The 24,660-nt window shown below is 36.6% G+C and overlaps 1 protein-coding gene across 3 annotated transcripts in view; it reads right to left on the bottom strand.

Annotated features, from left to right (window-relative positions):
* Positions 1 to 24,660, bottom strand: part of NDUFS4 (NADH:ubiquinone oxidoreductase subunit S4) — a 115,595-nt gene that overhangs the window by 48,469 nt on the left and 42,466 nt on the right. Inside the window, exons 1-2 of one of the 3 annotated variants that reach the window (XM_027520083.1) lie at positions 15,527 to 15,654; positions 6,109 to 6,187 (exon numbers count right to left, since the gene is read on the bottom strand). In XM_027520083.1, the coding sequence (XP_027375884.1) occupies positions 6,109 to 6,187; positions 15,527 to 15,639 (192 nt within the window). In that variant the 5' untranslated portion in view covers positions 15,640 to 15,654. Of the gene's footprint in view, positions 1 to 6,108; positions 6,188 to 15,526; positions 15,717 to 24,660 lie in introns of those variants that run through there. The other 2 variants (XM_027520086.1, XM_027520085.1) reach the window with 2 other exon arrangements.

Raw genomic sequence — 24,660 nt, forward strand, 5'->3', positions numbered from 1 at the left:
TGAAACTCATAAAATGAATCAAAGCCCTGGGGATATATAAACCAGAAAAGAGAAGACTTAGGAGAATAATTCTCTTAAGATTTTGGTCTTAGGATTCCTTTACACTCTCTTGGGACCCCTATGAGATTTTACAAAATCTCATATACCTATAGGTATTTTATCATGTAAGAAATTAAACTGGAGAAAAACTTAGATATAGACTTAGCTTAAAATAATAATAAAATGATTATATACTAACATAAATAATATTATAAAAATACATTTTCAAAAACTAAAAAATTGAGAAGAGTAGCACTTTTGAAAATCTCTAATGTCTAGTTTAATAGAAGACAGCTGAATTCTAACTTCTGTTCTTACATTCAAACTGGCCAAGTTGTTTTGCTTGCAATATGTGAAGAGAATTGATTACACAGATATGTAATTAGAAAAGAGAGCAATAACTTAATATTCTCATTCTCACATTAAATCTATTGTTTGCTCCTGCACTTCGATATCCATTCATGATTTTATAACATATGTTAAGTCATACGGAAAACAGTGGTTCACACAAGTATGAAGATCTTCCAAATGTTAAAATATTTCATTACATAATATTTTAAAAGTCAATTCATTAATATCACTACCAATCCCATTAGAATAGTCTTTAAGTACGGGGAAGCTGTCAAGCTCATTCAGATCAGCAACAAAGTTCTACAAAAATTTTCATTTTCACTTGAAAGCTTAAAGTTTATCACAGAAAACAGTTCCTGGAAATGACAAATTTATTTTTGAAAAAATGGCTTGGCTACCATGTACCAAAAACTGAATAACAATCATAATTTGCGTGCTGTCTGTTTTTTCACATAAAAGTTCTTCCATGAAAAAAGGACTAGATTCAGTTTGCAACAGCAACTCAGTCATACAAGTGCTTTTCCTTGAGATAGCTGTCCTTCTGTATGCAGAAGAGTTTTATGCATACTTCTGTTCTGCTACATAGAACATTTAAAAAAGTATATGCACAATTGAAATTTTTTAAAAAATTAATAATTTTCACTGCTTTATCAAAGACATTAAGTGAAACTAGCTTTTTTCCTTTTTTTTAAAGCCTCAAATGCAAGGAAGTGAAGGCTACAAAGACAGGATACACAGGGCCATTGCCTTGATTTAGGCTACGGTGCTAACAGTTTTGCCACAGTTGTTTTTATAACAAGTGTCAATGTCAACACAGTGAAAGGGCAAATTAAGTCTCCATATAATTATGAAAATAGTTTGACTTTGTAGGCCTTCTATAAAAGTCGTGCTCCCTCAGCCCCAGCCCAGTATTCTTTGAGAACCATTGATTTAGGACCAAAGAACTGTTTTCAAATATACAGAAGGCGATCATATAGAAAATGGCAAACCCCGTATACTATTAGGCCAGCTCTTGAACCACTGGATATTATTTATAAAGAAGTAGCTTGGGGCTTCCTCAGTGGCTGAGCGGTAAAAACTGCCTACCAATGCAGGAGACACTAGTTTGATGCCTGGTCCCAGAGGACCCCACATGCCCCAGAGCAACTAAGCCTGTGGGCCTCAACTACTGAAGCTGCGCTCTAGAGCACAGGAACAAGGAACGTCAACATTACTGAAGCCCAGGTGCCCTAGGGAACTAGAGTAGCCCCCGCTTGCTGCAACGAGAGAGAAGCCTGTGCAGCAGCAAAGACACAGCACAGCCAAAAAAATAAAATTATTTTTTTTAAAAAGTATCTTAGCATCAAATTTGGAAATAATCTTTTCTGTTAAAAAAAATTGATTAATATTTTATGAACAGTAAAATCCAACCTTGGTTCTGACCCAAAAAAATGAACACCAGAGTCAAACTACAGAGCAGTTGGATCACCCCCTAAAATTTTCTAATGCCCTTTATAGTTAACTGCTCCTCCTACATCCAACCCTGAAAACCACTGATCAGTTTTTCTGTCCTGAGACTTTTGCCTATTCTAAAATGTCAAATGTCAAATAAATGAAATCACACAGGATGTACAAAGTCTTTGGGTCTGGTTTATCAGCATAAAGCACTTGAGGTTCATCCACGGTGGTTCCTAATCAGTGTGTATAAATTGACTGACAGGTTGTTTCCAGTTTTTAGAATTATTAATAAAGCTATTAAAAACATTTACATGCAGGATTTTGTATAAACATAGATTTCATTTCACTTGAGTAAATATTTAGAAGTGAGACTACACATTATAAGGTAAAAACATGTTTAACTTCATAAGAAACTGCCACACTATTTTCCAAAACAGCTAATAGTTGTACCATTCTGGATTCCTCCTGTAAGAGTTCTAGTAGCTCTGTATCCTCACTAGCATTTGGTATGGTTAGTTTTTTTTTTTTTTTTTAGTAACTTATTTATTTTATTTTTGGTTGTGCCAGGTCTTCTTGCAATGCATGGGCTTTCTCTAGTTACAAAGCACAGCTTCTAGGCACATGGGCTTCAGGAGTTGCAGCGTACGGGCCCTAGAACAGCGGGCTCACTAGTGGTGCACCAGCTTAGTTGCTCCAGAACACGTGCAATCTTCCCAAACCAGGGACCAAACCCGTGTCCCTGGCACTGGCAAGCGGATTCTTATCCACTGTACCACCAGGGAAGCCCTGGTATGGTCAGTTTTTTTAAGCCATTCAAATACGTGTCTAGTGGTATCTCACTCTAGTTTTAATATGCAATTCCATAATCACTCATGATGTTAAGCATCTTTTCATGTGTTTATATTCCATCTGAATATCTTCTGGGTACTGCCTGCTTGTTTTTGAGTTAATATCTTATTATTTAAAGTGGTTTTTATTTTCTGGATACAATTCCTTTATCAGAAACGTGTTTTGTAAATATTTTCTCCCAAACTATGGCCTGTATTTCCATTCTTTAAACAATGTCTTTCAAATTTCTTTGAAAATTTTATTTGTGAGGAAGTCTAACTATAATTTTTTTTTAGAAAATGAATTATGCTTCAGTGTCATAGCTAAAAAATATTTATCCAATCCAAACTTATCAAGATTTTCTCCTACATTTTGTTCTAAAAGTTTAACAATTTCTGGTTTTACATTTTGGACTATGAGTTTACATCTAGGGCTTTGAGTTAATGAATGGTTTTTTTTTCCCCCTGCATTTTAATATACAATTATTCTATCTTGATTTAAAGACTATTTTTCTCAATAAGAAAAAGCCTTCTAATAATTATGACTGATCAGTAACATAAAGAGCAGCATCAAAAGAAATAAGAATCAGCTGTTCTGTCCAAATTACCTTTCCAACGCTCCCTCTATGAAGTCCCCAGAGGGGGATGTCTTAAGGAAAGACTTACAGGTCTTCTTCCCTCATGCACTTAATCCTCACCCTCCAACAATTCAGCTTTCATCGTTTATTATTAATTGAATTCTCACATAAAATTTCTCTTGAATAAGAGGTTAAATAATTTTTTAGATGAAAAAAAACCTGATGCAGTAACAAAACTAGGTAACATCTGAAGTTATCCTTTGGTTTTAAATTCCTAAGATCCATTTTCTAAAACTAGAATAACCACTGAAATTGATCCCCAACTAAGTTTAGTTTGTAAGCTTAATCACTGGGCTTTAGACAGCATCACCTATATTAATTTTAAAAATACATTATGTAACAATATTCAATAGAAATCATAATAATGGCTATTTCCCTTACCTTCCAATTAAGATTTTAGTTTCTATCTGATTTCAGATACAAATACAATAGTAGTCTAGTGTTGAGTAATAAAAATGGTATATTAAGTTAATAAATGGGTTTACCTTATGTAACAGTGACATTAAAATGCTGTTTCTACATCTTTTAAGATACTCATGAGGATTTACTTCACATTTTGAAATATTTTTATCATTAATGATATGTATTTTTAGAATCATTTTTGTTCAAAATGCAAACATAATCAACTTCAATTGCTCAGTATTTCTGGATGTACTCTTCAGCCCCTGGTCTTATCATTTTGCTACTTATCATGTCTGCCACTCAACAGTGTGTAGGAACAAGAAGACATAAAACCCCTATTGGCATTACATTACCTATTTGATCACTTAATACTTCCATTTTAATATAAAGCTAAATGAATGGGTAAAACTTTGGTTTGAAAATTACCTGTGGGTTTTAGTTTTCCATATTAAGCATCAATTCAAGAACTATGAATAATTATACATAAGACTTCAACTGATTTCAACTGGAATATCATACTGATATATTGACCACTATACTTTAAGAAAAACGTAACAAAGCTGGGGAAAATCTAAAAAGAAGAACAAAACTCATTAAAAAGTATACAACTGACTTTAGGGAATATCATTAAAAACACAAAACTCAGAGCAGTTTGTATACCTCTGGTATGATTCACAGCACCTTTTTAGAGCAATAGATTGTTGTAGGACGTACTCATTTTGTGAACTAGTAAGAAATGCTACTGACAAACTCTAAAATTTGAAACTTTACTGTAGACAGTAAACCTCATAATACTGGAATGAGAGAGTAACCTCTTGAGGCTTAAAAGAGATAGTCATTGGAAAAAGTAAAATAATAGTATCCTCATTAATTTATGAACACGTGGCATGTGTAAATCCTCTTCCTCTCACACACATATCTGCCTCGTTGCTTTTATACTTGACTAAGCAAATGATATTTAGGGAGTTTTTGTTTGTTTTTTTGCTACGCCTCACAGTGTGCAAGATCTTAGTTCTCCAAACTATGGATGGAACCCTGGGCTCCCCTGCAGTGGAAGCTTGAAGTCTTTACTACTGGACCATCAGAGAGTTCCCAGCAAGTGATATTTGATTAACATTTGATGAATAGGTAGATGGTACTTGAATGAAGAGCTAGTGAATTGGTAAAAAGCAGCTAGGCATAATTAACTGAAATCTGAATGCCCTAAAGCAGTAAAGAACAGCAAGGGCCAGGCTTGGTGAGGCTGAAGCACAGTTATATAAAAGACAGAGATACAAGATAAACTTAGAAATGTAGGAGTTAAATCACGAAAGACTTCAAAGGCCATGATAAGATTTTAGTGTTTACTCTCAGGTCAGTAAGAAACACCAAGGGATTTTAGACAAGAGGATGATACAACCAGCATTTTAAAAAGACTATTCTGGTCATCCTGTGGAAAATGAATTAGAAGAAGATTAAAGTATCTATGGAGATCAATTAAGAAACACCACAGCAATCCAGCCTTAACTAGGATGATGGCAAGGTCAGTACACAGATCTAAGACAGAATTTAAAGACAAAACCAACCAGTCTTAAGCATAAGCAGACTTCCAAATTGTCCATTTACTTCTCTATTTTTTATCTGTTTATATCTTTAAGGTGCAAATAGAAACTTAAATGTGACCTATTATTTAAATTATGTTTACAGGTTCAATGGAGTGGCAAAAGAATGTACAATCAGAAGGAGAGTAGCTAAGAAACATACCCATATATCTGATCATTGTAAACCGAATATAGAATGAAAAGTATATCTATACAATTGCATGTTTTTACTAGAAGTTTTAGAAACTTTTTACAAAATGTATACTGTTGTACGATATAAACATAACAAGTTGCCTCTAAAGTAACACCACATACAGAAAAATTTTATGTGAGTACCAAAATTCAATCTGCTACTGATCAACAGAAGAACATTATTCATTTGCTGATAGTTGTAATCACTCATACATAAGGCAGAAATAGGATGTGTATGTGTGTATACACACATATATATGCACAGCAACAGTACCAATCATTGGTTCCAGAAAAACCCAATATACTTAATTTTAGATGGTACTAGTGTGTCTTACAATTTAAGTGAGAAAATCACAAATAATATATTCATTACAAAACCAAAAAAAATTCTGGTGTCTACTTATAAACATCACAAAAATGGAAGCCTTCTGTAATTTTAATTATATGTTTGTGTATGACTTAATATTTGTGTAAAATGCTTAACACAAATTATCTTTTTGTAATGATTATTTCTTCTTAAAATTTATATGCAGTCAAGAAATCACTATCCTAGAAGAACCCTGACCACCATACTGAAAAATCTGTTGTACAAAAATAACCCTGAAGGCAGAATCCTAGCAGTGTATAGTAGAAAATTCTTACCAATTTTTCATCAACTGTTATGAGTTGCGTGTCTCGAGTTTGGTCCTGTGCCAGCCTCCATGTGGAAGTGCTCAACGACCTGCAGTGCGAGACTTTAAGTTAAAAAATGATCCGTGCAATGAGAAAAGAGAGGCAGACAAATCTTACATAAACCAGCTACTTTAACACTATCAGTCTTATAAAACAAAAAGAACAGAAAGAAAGAGGGCACAAAAAATCCTTTTTCTCCACAATTAGTTCTGTCTGCTGAGATTCTGGCAGAGTCTCACTAGACAGTTCACAAAAGGCTGTACTTCATGGCAGTCTATAGGCTCTCAGTCATAGAAGGCCCCCAGTAACAAGAACTGTTCTGCTCTCTATAAATGTACACTGGCTAGTTTGTCATTATGAAGAGGAAAAATGCAGAGCTATATCAACCCTTGTGGAAGGCCAATTCCTAAAGGATGCCATCAGAAAGAAACAAATATCTCAATCAAATTCTTAGTGGAATAAAGAAAAGGCTGTGCAATTAACACAGGATTAATAAGTTTCTTTGCTCTAATTTCAAATCAAAAGTAGTTTAAATAGGAATGATTTGTATGATCATTTAATATTATTGTTTTAATCCTGGATCCCATTCACAGAATTGAAGAAAGTCTGAATAGTTAAAATAGAAACATTAAGTCAGCAATAAAATCAGGACAGAATCTAACTCTTTTACATTAGTATGGTCGCACCCTCAACCCAAAGAAGCCTGGCGCTAGTGGTAAAGAACCTGTCTACCAATGCAGAAGATGTAAGAAATGTGTGTTCCATCCATGGGTTGGGAAGATCCTCTGGAGGAGGAAATAGCAGCCCGCTCTAGTATTCTTGCCTGGAAAATTCTATGGACAGAGGAGCCTGGCGGGCTACAGTCCATGAGATCACAGAGTTAGACATGACTGAACGACTAACACTACTAGCACTCACAGATTTTTAAATCTCATGTACACATTGTAGTTTATACCAGTGAATGTAATAGCCATCAATGTGCAATTTACTTTTTTAAATTTTGCAAAATATTAAGCCATCCTATGTAGATTTCTTTTTTGAAAGTAAGTTAATATATACAATTGACTCAAACCAGCTGAATATACAGTATTCAAATTCAATTCTTTAACTTAATGCAATATAATCATCATCATAATTTTGATGTTGCTGTTCAGCCACTAAGTCATATCCAACTGTTTTAAGATATAACCTAACCACCAATAATTGATGCAAAATTTCACACCAATGTTTAATTTTCAATAGCTACATGGTTTTATAAAAAAAAATCTACTTACTAACAACATAAAGATGACTCATAATACAAAGGGTTTTATTTCATGAACATATTTTCTAAAAAGGGTTCATTATTTTCCCAAATTAATACCATTCATTACCACTGTAAATACCCTGCTCAGAAATATATCCACAAAAAAGAATATACTAACAAAGTATAATTAACCACCTTTGAAATCTATTTACTCTGGCAATCACTAAGATCAATAACTACATTTTGAATACTTTTAACCAAATCCATATACTCCAAGAAAAAAAAAAAAAAGAGGCAATGAAAAGGGTACTCAGGAAAACCTGAAATATTAGAAGTATTAGAAAACGTAGCTATATTACAAGGAAATGAAAGTACATAGTTCCTCTAATGAACAGAAGTATTAGACCAAAATAGTGCAAATTAGATAGATTAAAACTATAATCCATGAGCTGTGCAATTTTAAACTGTGCAGTAGATTTGACTGATTTAAAGAATTTTAAATTGTATGATAAAATCTTATTGTAAATTAGTCAAAACACAAAATAAATTTTTAAAAACTTCTAAAGTATATATACTTTAAGGATTTGTTGTTTAGTCGCTAAGTCGTGTCTGACTCTGTGACCCTATGGACTGCAGCATGCAAGGCTTCCCTGTCCTTCACTATCTCCCGGATTTGCTCAAATTCATGTCCATTGAATTGGTGATGCCATCCAACCAACTCATCTTCTATTGACCCCTTCTCCTCTTGCTTTCAATCGTTCCCAGCATCAGTGCCTTTTCCAGTGAGTTGAAACTTTGTGCCAGGTGGCCAAAATATTGGGGCTTCAGCTTTAGCATCAGTCCTTCCAATGAATATTCAGGGTGGATTTTCTTTAGGACTGACTGGTTTGATCTCCTTGCAGTCCAAGGGCCTCTCAAGAGTTTTCTCCAACACCACAGTTTGAAAGCATCAATTCTTTTAACACTCAAGCCTTCCTTATGATCCAACTCTCACACCTTTACATGACTACTGGAAAAACTATAGCTTTGACTAGACAGACTTTTCTTGGCAAAGTGATGTCTCTGCTTTTTAATACACTATCTAGGTTTTATCATAGTTTTTCTTTCAAGGGGCAAGCATCTTTTAATTTCATGGCTATAGTCATCGTGTGCAGTGATTCTGAAGCCCAAGAAAACAAAGTCTGTCACTATTTCCATTGTTTCCCATCTATTTGCCATGAAGTGGTAGGACTGAATGCCAAAATCTTTGTTTTTTGAATGTTGAGTTCTAAGCTAGCTTTTTCCACTCTCCTCTTTCACCTTCATCAAGAAGCTCCTTAGTTCCTCTTCACTTTCTGCCATGAGGGTGTTATCTGCATATCTGAGGTTATTGATATTTCTCTTGGCAATCTGGATCCCAGATTGTGCTTCATCCAGCTCAGCATTTCACATGATGTACTCTGCATACAAATTAAATAAGCAGGGTGACAATATACAGCTTTGATGTATAGGGCTTCCCTGGTGGCTCAGACAGCAAAGAATCTGCCTGCAGCGTGGGAGACCCAGGTTCAATCCCTGGGTTAGGAAGATTCTCTGGAGAAGTAAATGGCAACCCACTCCAGTATTCTTGCCTGGAAAATCCCAAGGATGGAGGGGCCTGGCAGGATACAGTCCATGGGGTTGCAAAGAGTTGGAAACAACTGAGCCACTTCAATTTCCCAATTTTGAACCAGTTTGCTGTTTCATGTCCAGTTCTAACTGTTGCTTCTTGATCTGCATAACAGGTTTCTCAGGAGGCAGGTAAGGTGGTCTGGTATTCTATCTAAGAATTTTCCACAGTTTGTTGTGATCCACACAATCAACGGCTTTAGCATAGTCAATGAAGCAGAAGTAGATGTTTTTCTGGAACTTTCTTGCCTTTTTTATGATCCAACAGATGTTGGAAATTTGATCTCTGGTTCCTCTGCCTTTTCTAAAACCAGCTTGAACATCTGGAAGTTCATGGTTCATGTACTGTTGAAGCCTAGCTTGGAGAATTTTGAGCATTACTTTGCTAGCTAGGGTGTGAGTACAACTGTGCACTAGTTTGAATATTCTTTGGCATTGCCTTTCTTTGGGATTGGAATGAAAACTGACCTTTTCCAGTCCTGTGGCCACTGCTGAGTTTTCCAAATTTGCTGGCATATTGAGTACAGCACTTTCACAGCATCAACTTTCAGGATTTGAAATAGCTCAACTGGAATTCCATCACCTCCACTAGCTTTGTTCATAGTGATGCTTTCTAAGGCCCCCTTGACTTCACACTCCGGGGTGTCTGGCTCTAGGTGAGTGATCACACCATCATAGTTATCCAAAGTCATTAAAATCTTTTTTGTATAGTTCTTCTGTGTGTTCTTGCCACCTCTTCTTAATATCTTCTGCTTCTGTTAGGTCTATACAGTTTCTGTCCTTTATTGTGCCTATCTTTGCATGAAATGGTTCCTTGGTATCTCTAATTTTCTTGAAGAGATCTCTAGTCTTTCCCATTCTATTGCTTTCTCTATTTCTTTGCAGTGTTCACTTAAGAAGGCTTTCTTATCTCTACTTGATATTCTTTGGAACTCTGCCTTCAAATGGGTATACATTCCTCTTCTCCTTTGCATTTTGCTTCTCTTTTCTCAGCTATTTGTAAGGCCTCCTCAGACAACCATTTTGTCTTTTTGCATTTCTTTTTCTTGGAGATGGTTTTGATCACCACTTCCTGTAAAATATTATGAACCTCCATCCATGGTTTCTTCAGGCACTCTATCAGATTATAACCATTAGTGAAAGTATTAGTCGCTCAGTGGCAAGTGATTCTTTGCAACCCCATGGACTGTAGCCTGCCAGGTTTCAATGTCCACTGAATTCACAAGGCAAGAATACCAGAGTGGGTTGCCATTCCCTTCTCCAGAGGATCTTCCCAACCCAAGGATCGAACCTAGAGTCACCAGGGAAGCCCTCATACTCATGAGGATAGTTACAAAAAAAATAATAAGTATTGGTAGAATATGGAGAAATAAGAACCCTTGTGCACTACTAGTAAGAATGTAAAATACAGTTGCTGTGGAAAACAGCATGGCAGGTTCTAAAAAAATTAAACTCGGAATTAATATATGGTCCAGCAATTCCACTTATGGGTACATTCACAAAATAACTGAAAACAAAGACTCAAATAGATACTTGTACATAAATATTCATAGCAGCATTATTAGCAAAAGCAAAAACTGTCAAATATTAATAATCATATTTTAGTTGACCATGTATCATAACACTAGGAAGCTAAGTATACATGTAGAAATAACTAATATGCAATGATTAGTAAATAAATGGGAATTTTATTTTGGTATTGTACTTATTTTTGAGAAACTTAGAAATTTAATTTGCTCCATGAACTTGCCTCGTTATCTACCCATTTCTTTTGTTAACTGTGCGTGTGGGAAGTTGCTCAGTCATGTCCGACTCTTTGCGACCCTGTGGACTGTAGCCCACCAGGCTCCTCTGTCCATGAGATTCTCCAGGCAAGAATACTGGAGTGGGTTGCCATTTCCTTCTCCCAGGGGATCTTCCCGACCCAGGGATAGAACCCGGGTCTCTTGCATTGCAGGCAGATGCTTTATCCTCTGAGCCACCAGGGAAGCCTTTTGTTAACTGACCTGTTTACATTTCCAAGTTTCTTAAGTGTCAATCTAAATTCTGAGCTCAAAGGATAAACTGTGACAGCTGTGATGTTATCAATTATTAGAGTGTACAATCAATTCTAGTTTTTTGTATAAATTTCCTGAAAGAAAATGAGGTATCCTGGAAATGGATATTAAAAGATATTATTTCTAACTCTGATTTTCCTACTTATTGTTGTGTCTATGAACAAATCATTTAACCCCTCTGCATCTCAATTTCATTTTTGTATATCTGTAACATGAAGACTGGTTGCTCTATTTTTTTTTTCCTAATGATAAGTCTATGTTATTCTATTAAGTGGAACAGATCATAGTTCTAGTTTGTTTTAAAAGGCAATCTTTTTGCCTGAAAAATCCCAAGGACAGAGGAGCCTGGTGGGCAACAAAGGGTCACAGAGTCAGACATGACTGAGCACCTAAGCAAGCTTATGGAGAAAATTTAAACTGTCTTCATCATACTGCACTCACCTGACAGAAGCAAGAAAGACCTAATTATTAACTGGAAAAATAAACACCAGCGGTCAAGAGATCATTTAATATTCTGGGAAAATATGCAGAGTAAAAGGAAAGACAAAGATCTACAAAAGACTTGGTTAAATTCAGTGGAAACAACAGAGAATATAATTTATAATATATGCACAAATAAAGTATTTAATTCTAGTTTAAATTTATTCCAATAATGTCTAATCTTCACCTAAGCAATTAATATTATCTTAAAATGTTCAACTGATCAAGTAAAAATTATAATACCCTGCTAGTAGATATCTTATGCTTTTCTGAGCCAGGTAGAACTTGTAGCAGGAACTAACAGCTGTTGTGCCAGGGGGTACAACCCAAGCTAAAACCTTAAACTAATTCTTTGAGAGTCATCCAACGGACTAAGGAAAGATCTGTGTAAGAGGGATAAGACTAATTATGCTCACATACCAGACTTTGGAATGGAACTGAAGAGTATGAGGAGGAGAATGTGGGCAAGGGTAATTTTGGAGGGTAGTAACAAAGAACCTGAAGGGCATAATGGAAATCATAAAGGAGAAAGAAATATGCTTAAGTTTATACCAACAGGATATCAAAACAAATATGTATGAGCTTAACAAAGGGAATAAGAAATATAGATGTTGTGGTGATGACAGTAATAATATTACAAAACACAACAAATATATGAAAAGTTCATATTTATGAAGGCCAAATCATTGAGCTATACTGGTTATTAAGCAATAACTTTACTGGTTTGGAATGCCTTAAAGAAAGGAATTGAGTTGCTGTACTTTTGGCACGTCTTGTAAATAACGGAAGCTAGTTTACCATAAAGATGTCAGTTATTAATCTACAAATTAAACATAATGATTATGAAACCTCTAACAGAATTTTTATAAAGTTAGATGATTCTCATGAGGGAAAGTAATTCACAAAAACAGCCAAGAAAATTTTGAAAAACAATCAGAGGCATATTTCAGAGATGTTGCAGGTTCACTTTCAAACTACTGCAATAAAGGAAATACAGCAATAAAGAAAGTCACGAATGTTTTGGTTTGCTGAAGAATATAATAGTTATATTTATACTATACTATAATCTATTAAGTGTGCAATAGCATTGTATCTTTTTTAAAAAAACTGTTATTTAATTTAAAAATACTTTATTGCTAAAAAATGCAAAGCATCAACTGAGACTTCAACAAGTCACAATCTTTCTGAAATAGTAAATCAAGGATCAGTGATCACTGTTTTAAAAAAAGGTGGTAATAATAATGCAAGAGTTTGAAATAAAGTGAGAGTTCCCAAAATGTGACAGACATAAGTGACCAAATGCTGTTGGGAAATGGTGCTGACAGACTTGATCAATGCAGGGTTTCCACAAACCTTCAATTACTGTATCTGTGAAGCACAATAAAATAAGGTATGCCTGTGTAAGGCAGGATTTGCCTTACCAATTAATATGCTACAGCAATTAAAATATCATGGTGTTAGCACAGGCACACACATATAGATCAAATAAACAGCTCAAAGTACAGAAACAAATTACTTAGATCTGTAAATTTATTATATAATAAAAGTGCTATTTCAAATCTGTGGTGAAAAGCTAGAATATTCAGTAGATGATACTGAGACAACTAGCTATCCCTCCATGGAAGAAAAATATTTAAATCGTCTTATAAAATAGTTACATCACATACCAAGGAATTCCAGATAGAGTAATATATACACACACTGTATTGTTTGTATAAATTACTGGGATAAAATGTAAGAATTTTAAAAATCAAAATACAATATCCACTGGACTTTCTTGGTGGTCCAGTGGTTAAGAATCCACCTGCCAATGCAAAAGACATGGATTCGATCCCTGGTCCAGGAAGATCCCACATGCCACAGAGCAACTAAGCTTGTACACAATTTACTAAGCCTGTGCCCTAGAGCCTGTGAACTGTAACTGCTGAGGCCACACACCTAGAGCCTGTGTTCCACAATAAGAGAAGCCACTGCAATGAGACGTGCACTACAATGAAGAGCAGACCTCGTCTGCCCAACTAAAGGAAGCCCATGCGCAGCAAAGACCCAGCACAGACAAAAATAAATAATTAATTTTTAAAAAGGCTATCCATGAACTGTAGAATATCTACAAAGCAAAATAACTTCTGAACAATAGAAGGTACTGCAGACTAAATTAAAGGAAAAATCAGAGATAATAAGTACGGTACACAGAGTAGATAAAAGGCTAATACCTAGAATATATAAAGGACTCAGGAATCAAGAAAAAAATTACCCCCTAAATTGGAGGAATAAAGCACAGGGTATGAACACAGTAGACGTTAATGCCAACTATGTTGCTAATCACCTTAACAACTTATTGACCAGAGACATATTAATACGTCTTTTGTTACCCCAACATTACTAACCAGAGATGTTTCAGTATTCACTTACATAATAAATCACCAGCCACAGGCATTAGTTTCTGCAATAATGCCCCAGTCAATGTGTTAAATGAGAATAGACTACACCAACAGGAAGAGAAAATGTGTCAAGTAATGAAAACAAAAAGCCGGGACCCAGTGATGTTTCCTGAAAGAACCCCATTTTAAATACAGACACAGAGGTTAAGAGAGATGAACAACAAGAAAAAAGAAAAGAGATGGAGAAATGCACATCATGCTTACAGAAATCAAATCTTACTTCTGTAGCTATATTAATCTCCAAGCAAATTTCAGCAAAAAGAACATTATCACAAATAAAGAAGGGCATTACATCATCATAAAGGAGTCAATTCTCCAAGAAAACATTAACAGTTCTAAAGGTGTATATGCCACCTTTAGAGCATGTCAAAATATGTGAGGAAAAAACTAAACGAACTGCGAGGAGAAACAAAGAAATCCATTAGAATAGCTGGAGACTTCAATACTCTTTTAATAGTAATTTGACACAGACACTAGGCAGAATATCAGTAAGGATACAGTTGAACTGAAAAGCCCATTCAATCAACTGAATTTAATGGACATTTATGGAATGCTTCATCCAACAACAGAATATACATTAATATATATACAAGGAATATACATAAAACAGTCACAAAGACAGACCACCTTCTTGGCCATAATACACATTAACAAATTTAAAAAAAATAAAAAACACACCATGTATATGCTCAGTCAACAATGGAATTAAACTAGAAATCAGTAACAGAAAACTAGAAAATCCCTAATTACAGCTGACCCTCTAACAACACGCATTTGACCTGTACAGGTCCACTTACACATAGATTTTTTTTTTAAGTACATACATGTACTATAAATGCATTTTCTCTTCCTTATGATTTCCTCAACATTTACTTTTCTCTAGCTTACTTTATTGTAAGAATATAGTATATCATATATACAACATACAAAATAACTTAATCAACTATTCATGTTATCAGTAAGGCTTTTGGCCAACAGTATGCTATTTGTAAGATATCAAGTTTGGAGGGAGTCAAAATTATACATGAATTTTCAAATTCACAGAGAAGCACCCCTAACCTCCATGATACTCAAGAGATAATTGTATTTGGAGACTAAACAACATATTTCTAAATAACTTATGGGTCAAAAGAGGAATTCTCAAGAGAAATTTTAAAGTATTTTGAACAAAATGAAAATACCTTTCAAAATTTTGTGGGATACACCAAATGCAGTGTTTAGAAATTTATAACACTGAATGTATATATTAGAAAAAAAGAAAAATTTAACCACCTAAGTTTCCACTATAAAAAACTATAGAAGAGAGCAATGAATAGAAACCTCAGGCATTTCCACTGGGGCTCTGTTCTATATTCTGGGTTTGGGCCACAGGCTATTCCCACAGCAACATGAACTTAAACAACAGCTTCTGTCACAAAGCACACATTTCTGTCAGATTCTCCATTCGAGCCCTCAAAGACCTGCTATGGTGTGGACTAGACCAAAGCCCCCAGATCACATCTGAAGAAACTTCTCACCTGAATGATTGGCTGTTCCTCCCAATCGTAGCTCTGAACTTGTGGACATGAAACACCTTGAAACAGTCCCTGCAGAAGGCTTCTCCTCTTATATCCCCAGGGCAGGTAACCATCTCAACACTAAGACCTGGGTACACCCAACTGCCTGCAGGCCCAAGTGCTGGACACCTCATACCAAACAACCAGCAAGACAGTAACACAGCCCCTCTCATCAAGAGAGGATGCCTATAGGCATACTAAGCTCACAGACACCTCAAGCCATACCACCTGATGCAGTCCTTCCCACAAGAGGGTGAACACTCAGCATCACCCACCAGTGTGTAGACTACTGTCCCTCCCACCAGGAAGCCTACACAATCCCCTGGGCCAGCCTCACCAACGAAGGGGCAAACAACAGAAGCAAGTGGAAAGGAGCCTGCAGTTGATAGAAAGGAGATCATAAACAAAGTAAGTTAAACAAAATGATACAAAAGAGAAATATGCTGCAGATGAAGGAGCAAGGTAAAAACCCACAAGACCAAATAAACGAAGAGAAAATAGGCAATCTACTTGAAAATAATTCACAGTAATGACAGTAAAGATGACTCAAAGACTCAGAATGGAGGCACAGACTGAGAAGTTACAAGAAATGTTTAACAAAGACCTAGCAGAACTAAAAAACAATCAGTGATAAACACAACTGAAGTGGAAAACACACTAGATGGAATCAACAACAGAATAACTGAGGAAGAAGAACAGATAAGTGAGTTAGAAGATAAAATGGTGAAAATAACTGCTGTGGAGCAGAATAAAGAACAAAAAGAGATGAGGATAGTCTCAGAAACTTTTAGGACAACTTTAAGCGTACCAATGGAAACAGTGACAGACTTCATTTTCTTGGGCTCCTAAATCACTGCAGACAGTGACTGCAGCCATGAAATTAAAAGATGCTTGCTCCTTGGAAGAAAAGCTCTGACAAACCTAGACAGCATATTAAAAAGCAGAGACATTACTTTGCAACAAAGGTCCATCTAGTCAAAGCTATGGTGTTTCCAGTAGTCATGTATGGATGTGAAAGTTGGACTATAAAGAAAGCTGAGTGTCAAAGAATTGATGCTTTTGAACTGGTTTTAGAGAAGGCTCTTGAGAGTCCCTTGGACTGTAAGGAGATCCAACCAGTCCATCCTAAAGGAAATCAGTCCTGGGTGTTCTTTGGAAGGAATGATGCTAAAGCTCAAACTCCAGTACTTTGGCCATCTCATGCGAAGAGTTGACTCATTGGAAAAGACTCTGATGCTGGGAAAGACTGAAGGTAGGAGGAGAAGGGGACGACAGAGAATAAGATGGTTGGACGGCATCACTGACTCGATGGACATGAGTTTAAGCAAGCTTCAGGAGTTGGTGACGGACAGGAAAGCCTGGCATTCTGCAGTCCATGGGGTCACAAAGAGTTGGACACGACTGAGCAACTGAACTGAACTGACTGAAATGTAACAACAGTCAAACTATACAGGTCCCATGAAAAAAGAAAGGGTTTGAGAGAATATTTGAAGACATTCTAGTTGAAAACTTCCCTAACATGTTACCAGCAGTCATGTACGAAAGTGACAGTTGGACAGTAAAGAAGGCTGAGTGCCGAAGAACTGATGTTTTCAAACTGTGGTGCTGGAGAAGACTCTTGAGAGTCCCTTGGGCTGCAAGGAGATCCAACCTGTCAATCTTAAAGGAAACCAGTCCTGAACATTCACTGGAGCTGAAGCTCCAATACTTAGGCCACCAGATATGAAGAGCTGACTCACTGGAAAAGACCCTGATGCTGGGAAAGATTGAGGGCAGGAGGAGAGGGGACGACAGAGGATGAGATGGTTGGATGGCATCACTTACTCAACGGACATGAGTCTGAGCAAACTCAGGGAGATGGTGAAGGAAAGGAGGCCTGGCATGCTGTAGTTCATAAAGCTGGAAAGAGTCAGACAAGTGACTGAATAACAAGAGTATAGGAAAAGAAATAGCTCACCCAAGTCCAAGAAGGACAGAGAGTCCCATACAGGATAAACCCAAGGAGAAACACAGCACAACACATATTTGTCCAAGTAAAAAACTTAAATTCAAAGAAAAAATATTAAAAGCAGAAAGAGAAAAGCAACGAATAACATACAAGGGAATTCCCATAAATATATTAGCTGATTTTTCAGCAGAAACTCTGCAGGCCAGAGGCAGTGGCAGGACATATTTAAAGTGATGATAGGGAAAAACCAACAACCAAGATAACTCTACCCAGCAAGGATCTCAATCAAATTCAACTGAGAAATCAAAAGTTTTACAGACAAGCAAAAGCTAAGAGAATTCAGCACTACCAAACCAGCTTTACAACAAATGCTACAAGAACTTCTCTAAGTGAGAAACACGAGAAGAAAGACATACAAAAGAAAAAAACATACAAAAAGAAACTCAAAACAAAATTAAGAAAATGGTAATGGTAACACTCATTATCAATAATTACCTTAGATGGAAATGCATTAAGTGATCCAACCAAACGACACTGACTGGCTGAATGGATACAAAAGTAAGGCTTGTATAGTTGCTCTCTACAGAAGCCCCACTTCAGATCTAAGAAGACATATATACTGAAAGTGAGGGGATGAAAAATATGTTCTATGCAAACAGAAATCAAAAGAAAGCTGGAGTAGAAATACTCATATCAGACAAAATAGACTTTAAAACAAAGACTATTTCAAGAGACAATGAAAGACACTACATAACGATCTAAGGATCATTTCAAGAAGATATTAATCGTAAATATTTATGTGCCCAACACAGCACTTCAGTGTATAAGGCAAATGCTAACAGCCATGAAAGGGAGAGTCAGCAATGACACAATAGTAGGGCACTCTAACACTACTCGTGTACTTGTACCAATAGACAGATTACCCAGACAGAAAACTGCTAAGGAAACACAGCCCTTAAACGACACATTAAACTAAACAGACTTTACATTTATAGGACATTCCATCCAAGAAAAGCAAAATATACTTTTTCTCAAGTGCACATGGAACATTCTCTATGATAGATCACATTTTAGATCTATCACATGATAGATCACATAGAAAACTGCAATGTCATCAAGCATCTTTTGCGACCACAATGCTATGAGGTTAGAAATTAATTACAGGGGAAAAAAAAAACTGTAAAAAACACAAACATGGAGGCTAAACAATACGTTACTACATAACAAAGACATCACAGTGAAGAAATCAAAGAAGAAATTTTAAAAATACTTAGAAACAAATGACAATGAAAACACAACAACCCAAAACCTATGAGACACAGCAAAAGCAAATCTCAGAGGGAAATTTATAGCAATACAATTCCTCCTCGAGAAACAAGAAAAATCTCAAATAAACAACCTAACTTTTCACCTAAAGCAACTAGAGAAAGAAGAACAAATAAAACCAAAGTTAGTTAAAGGAAAAGAAATCATATAGATTAGACAAGAAATACATGAAATAGAAATGAAGAAAACAATAGCAAAGATCAGTGAAACTAAAAACAGGTTGTTTGAGAAGATAAACCAGATAAACAAAGTGAAATGAAAGTTGCTCAGTCATGTCCAACTCTGTGACCCATGGACTGAAGCACACCGGGTTTCTCTGTCCATGGAATTCTCCAGTCCAGAATACTGGAATGGGTAGCTGCTCCCATCTTCAGGGGAATATCTGGAACCCAGGGATCGAACCCAGGTCTCATACATTTCAGGAGGATTCTTTACCATCTGAGCCACCAGATAAACATTTAGCTTCCATCAAGGAAAAAAGGTAGAGTATTCAAACCAATAAAATTAGAAATGGAAAAGGAGAAGTTACGATGGACAATGCAGAAATACAAAGGATCATAACAGACTATCACAAACAACTATATGCCAATGAAATGGACAATCTGGCAAAAATAGACAAATTCTTTAAAAAGTATAACCTTCTAAGACTGAACCATGGAGAAATACAAAATATGAACAGAGCAATGACCAGTAATGAAACTGAAACTCTGGTGTTAATAAGTCTTCCAAAAAACAAAAGTCCAAGACCAGATGGCTTCACAGGTGAATTCTATCCAACATTTAAGTAAGAGCTAAACTTTTCAAACTCATCCCAAAAATTAGAGGGAGGAATACTCCTAAGCTCATTCTATGAAGCCACCATTACTCTGATACCAAAACCAAACAAAAGTATCACAAAAAAAGAAAATTACAGGACAGTATCACCAATGAACCTAGACGCAGAAAGTCATCAACAAAATACCAGCAAACTGAATCCAACAATATGTTAAAAGGGGATTCCTTGGTGGCTCAAACATCCAAAGCAATCTTAAAAAAGAAAAACAGAAGAATCAGGCTCCCTGACTTCAGACTATACTAAAAACCTACAATCATCAAAGCACTACGGTACTGGAACAAAAAAGGAAATATATATCAATGAAGCAGAATAGAAAGCCCAGTGATACACCCATGCACCTATGAACTAATCTATGACAAAGGAGGCAAGAATATAGAGCGCAGACATTTTTTTCCAATATGTGGTGCTAGAAAATCTCTTTAAGGATGAAACTACAACACCCCCAAATGCCACATACAAAAAAAAAAAAAAACAAAACCCAAAACCTCAAAATGCATTAAAGACCTAAATGTAAGGCTAGACATTATAAAACTCTCAGATGAAAACAGGCAGAACACTCTTTGACATAAATCTCACCTCCTAGAGTAATGAAAATAAAACCAAAATTAAACCAATGAAACCTATTTACACTCAAAAGTTCTTGAACACTAAAGGAAACCATAAACCAGATGAAAAGACAACCCTGAGAATGTGAAAGAAAAGTATTTGCAAATGAAGCAACTAGCATAAGGATTAATCTCCAAAATATACAAAAGCTCATGTACCTCAATATCAAAAAAACAATCCAATCAACAAATGGCACAGGACCTAAATAGGCAGAAGACCTAAACAGACATTTCTCTAAAGAATACATGAATATGGACAACAAACACATGAAAAGATGCTCAACATCAGTAATTATTAGAGAAATAACTTACACCAATAAGAATGACCATCATCAAAAAAATCTACAAGCAATGAGTTCTGGAGAGGGTGTGGAGAAAAGGGAACACTGTTGGTGGGAATGTAAACTGATATACCCACCATATAACCAGCAAAACATACAGTATCATTTACATTATCACCAAAAAAATAAATAATATTTAGGAGTAAGTCTAAGAAAGCATCTATATGAAGAATACTAGAAAACTCTGATGAAGGAAATCACAAATATCTAATAAAATGAAGGGGCTATTCCATGTTCACCCATGCTCGTCCTGACTTAATATTGTTAAGGTGCCAGCCCTCCCCAAGTTACTCTATAGACCATCACATCCAAATCAAGATTCCAAAAAGTTCTTTTGTGGATATCAGCAAACTGATTCCAAATTCAAATAGAAGGACAAAAGATCCAAAATTGCCAAATTCAGACTTAAATTGAAGAAAGTAGGGAAAACCACTAGACCATTCAGGTATGACCTAAATCAAATCCCTTATGATTATACAGTGGAAGTGAGAAATAGATTTAAGGGCCTAGATCTGATAGATAGAGTGCCTGATGAACTATGGAATGAGGTTCGTGACACTGTACAGGAGACAGGGACCAAGACCATCCCCATGGAAAAGAAATGCAAAAAAGCAAAATGGCTGTCTGGGAAGGCCTTACAAATAGCTGTGAAAAGAAGAGAAGCGAAAAGCAAAGGAGAACAGGAAAGATATAAACATCTGAATGCAGAGTTCCAAAGAATAGCAAGAAGAGATAAGAAAGCCTTCTTCAGCAATCAATGCAAAGAAATAGAGGAAAACAACAGAATGGGAAAGACTAGGGATCTCTTCAAGAAAATCAGAGATACCAAAGGAACATTTCATGCAAAGATGAGCTCGATAAAGGACAGAAATGGTATGGACCTAAGAGAAGCAGAAGATATTAAGAAGAGATGGCAAGAATACACAGAAGAACTGTACAAAAAAGATCTTCACGACCCAGATAATCACGATGGTGTGATCACTGACCTAGAGTCAGACATCCTGGAATGTGAAGTCAAGTGGGCCTTAGAAAGCATCACTATGAACAAAGCTAGTGGAGGTGATGGAATTCCAGTGGAGCTATTCCAAATCCTGAAAGATGATGCTGTGAAAGTGCTGCACTCAATATGCCAGCAAATTTGGAAAACTCAGCAGTGGCCACAGGACTGGAAAAGGTCAGTTTTCATTCCAATCCCAAAGAAAGGCAATGCCAAAGAATGCTCAAACTACTGCACAATTGCACTCATCTCACACGCTAGTAAAGTAATGCTCAAAATTCTCCAAGCCAGGCTTCAGCAATCTGTGAACCGTGAACTTCCTGATGTTCAAGCTGGTTTTAGAAAAGGCAGAGGAACCAGAGATCAAATTGCCAACATCTGCTGGATCATGGAAAAAGCAAGAGAGTTCCAGAAAGAGATCTATTTCTGCTTTATGGACTATGCCAAAGCCTTTGACTGTGTGGATCACAATAAACTGTGGAAAATTCTGAAAGAGATGGGAATAGCAGACCACCTGATCTGCCTCTTGAGAAATTTGTATGCAGGTCAGGAAGCAACAGCTAGAACTGGACATAGAACAGACTGGTTCCAAATAGGAAAAGGAGTTCGTCAAGGCTGTATATTGTCACCCTATTTATTTAACTTATATGCAGAGTACATCATGAGAAACGTTGGACTGGAAGAAGCACAAGCTGGAATCAAGATTGCCAGGAGAAATATCAATAACCTCAGATATGCAGATGACACCACCCTTATGGCAGAAAGTGAAGAGGAACTCAAAAGCCTGTTGATGAAAGGGAAAGTGGAGAGTGAAAAAGTTGGCTTAAAGCTCAACATTCAGAAAACAAAGATCATGGCATCCGGTCCCATCATTTCATGGGAAATAGATGGGGAAACAGTGGAAACAGTGTCAGACTTTATTTTTCTGTGCTCCAAAATCACTACAGATGGTGACTGTAGCCATAAAATTCAAAGACGCTTACTCCTTGGAAGGAAAGTTATGAGCAACCTAGATAGCATATTCAAAAGCAGAGACATTACTTTGCCAACAAAGGTTCGTCTAGTCAAGGCTATGGTTTTTCCTGTGGTCACGTATGGATGTGAGAGTTGGACTGTGAAGAAAGCTGAGCACCGAAGAATTGATGCTTTTGAACTGTGGTGTTGGAGAAGACTCTCGAGAGTCCCTTGGACTGCAAGGAGATCAGCCCTGGGATTTCTTTGGAAGGAATAATGCTGAAGCTGAAACTCCAGTACTTTGGCCACCTCATGCAAAGAGTTGATTCATTGGAAAAGACTCTGATGCTGGGAGGGATTGGGGGCAGGAGGAGAAGGGGACGACAGAGGATGAGATGGCTGGATGGCATCACTGACTCGATGGATGTGAGTCTCCGTGAACTCCGGGAGTTGGTGATGGACAGGGAGGCCTGGTGTGCTGCGATTCATGGGGTCACAAAGAGTCGGACACGACTGAGCGACTGATCTGATCTGATGAAAGAATAACAAAATCAGAGGACTAACACTGACTTCAGACTCACTGCTGCTGCTGCCAAGTCGCTTCAGTCGTGTCTGACCCTGTGCGATCCCATAGACGGCAGCCCACCAGGCTCCCCCGTCCCTGGGATTCTCCAGGCAAGAACAGTGGCGGTACACATCAGTAATTAAGACAATGTAGCACTGACAAAAGAACAGACAAATAGATCAGTGACACACAATTGACAGCCATGAAATATACTACTCAAATAGAGTCAACTGATCTTTGGGAAAGAAGCAAAGGCAATCCAAGGGAAAAAAGAAAATCTATTTAACATGAGGAACTAGAACACAGCTCCTGCAAAAGAATGAATCTACATACTAACCTTACACCTTTTACAAAAATTAATTCAAAAACAGATCATAGCTCTGAATGTAAGAAACAAAACTACCAAACTTCTAGAACATAACATAGAAGTCTAGGTGACTTTGGGTTGGTGCCTGAGAGCCCGTGCTCCCCAACAAGAGCAGCCGCCACCATGAGAAAGCCACACACAATTAGGCAGTAGCCCCCGTGCTGCAACGAGAAAGTTCCTGCAGAAACGAAGACTAGTGCAGCCAAAAAAAAATTTTTTTTTAAAGTGTACAAAAGATCTGAACAGACACCTCACCAAAGAAGATATATGAAAGGTGTTTCAAAATCATATTTCATTTGGGAATTGAAAATTAAGGTAACAGTGAGATGCTACTACATACATGAATTGGAATGGGCTTCCCTGGTGGCTCAAATGGTAAAGAATCTACCTGCAAGGCAGGAGACTCAGGTTCAATTTCTGGGTTGGGAAGAAGGGAATGGCTACCCATTCCTGTATTATTGCTTAGAGAATTCCATGGACAGAGGAGCCTGGTGGGTTACAGTCCATGAGCATGTGGAGCAAGAAGTCTCATTCACAGTGGTAGAAATGCAAAATGGTATAATCACTTTAGAAGATAGTTTGGCAGATCTGTACAAAGCTAAACAAAGTCTCAACATACAGTCAGCAACTGTGCTACTAGGGTTTACCTAAATGAACTGAAACTACATGTCCACACAAAATCTGCACAATAATGTTTATCACAGCTTTTTCATAATTGCCAAAAATTGGAAATGTCCAAATGTCCTTAAATAGGTAAATTGGTAAACTGTGGTGGAGCCACACAATGGAATGTAATTTAGTGGGGGAAAAAAAAAGAATTGGGCTGGAGAAAACGTTTACAAATCACTTATATGACAACCTTTATGCACAACATAAAGAAAACTACTTAAACTCAACAAAACCACCACCAACTCAATCCAAAAATGAACAGAAGATTTAAATAGACATTTCTCCAAAGGAGGTATACGAATGGCCAATAAGCACATGAAAAGATCTTCAACATCACTAATTATTAGGGAAATGTAAATTAAAACCAAAAGATACTACATCATACTCATTAGGATGACAAAGCAGAGGAAGGGAAGGAGCAAGGGTATGCAAGGATATACAAAAAATTTCTATTCAGCCTTGAAAAGCAAGAAAGTTCTGATATACGC

The sequence above is a fragment of the Bos indicus x Bos taurus genome, chromosome 20, assembly GCF_003369695.1.
Source record: "Bos indicus x Bos taurus breed Angus x Brahman F1 hybrid chromosome 20, Bos_hybrid_MaternalHap_v2.0, whole genome shotgun sequence".
Taxonomy (NCBI): Eukaryota; Metazoa; Chordata; class Mammalia; order Artiodactyla; family Bovidae; genus Bos; species Bos indicus x Bos taurus.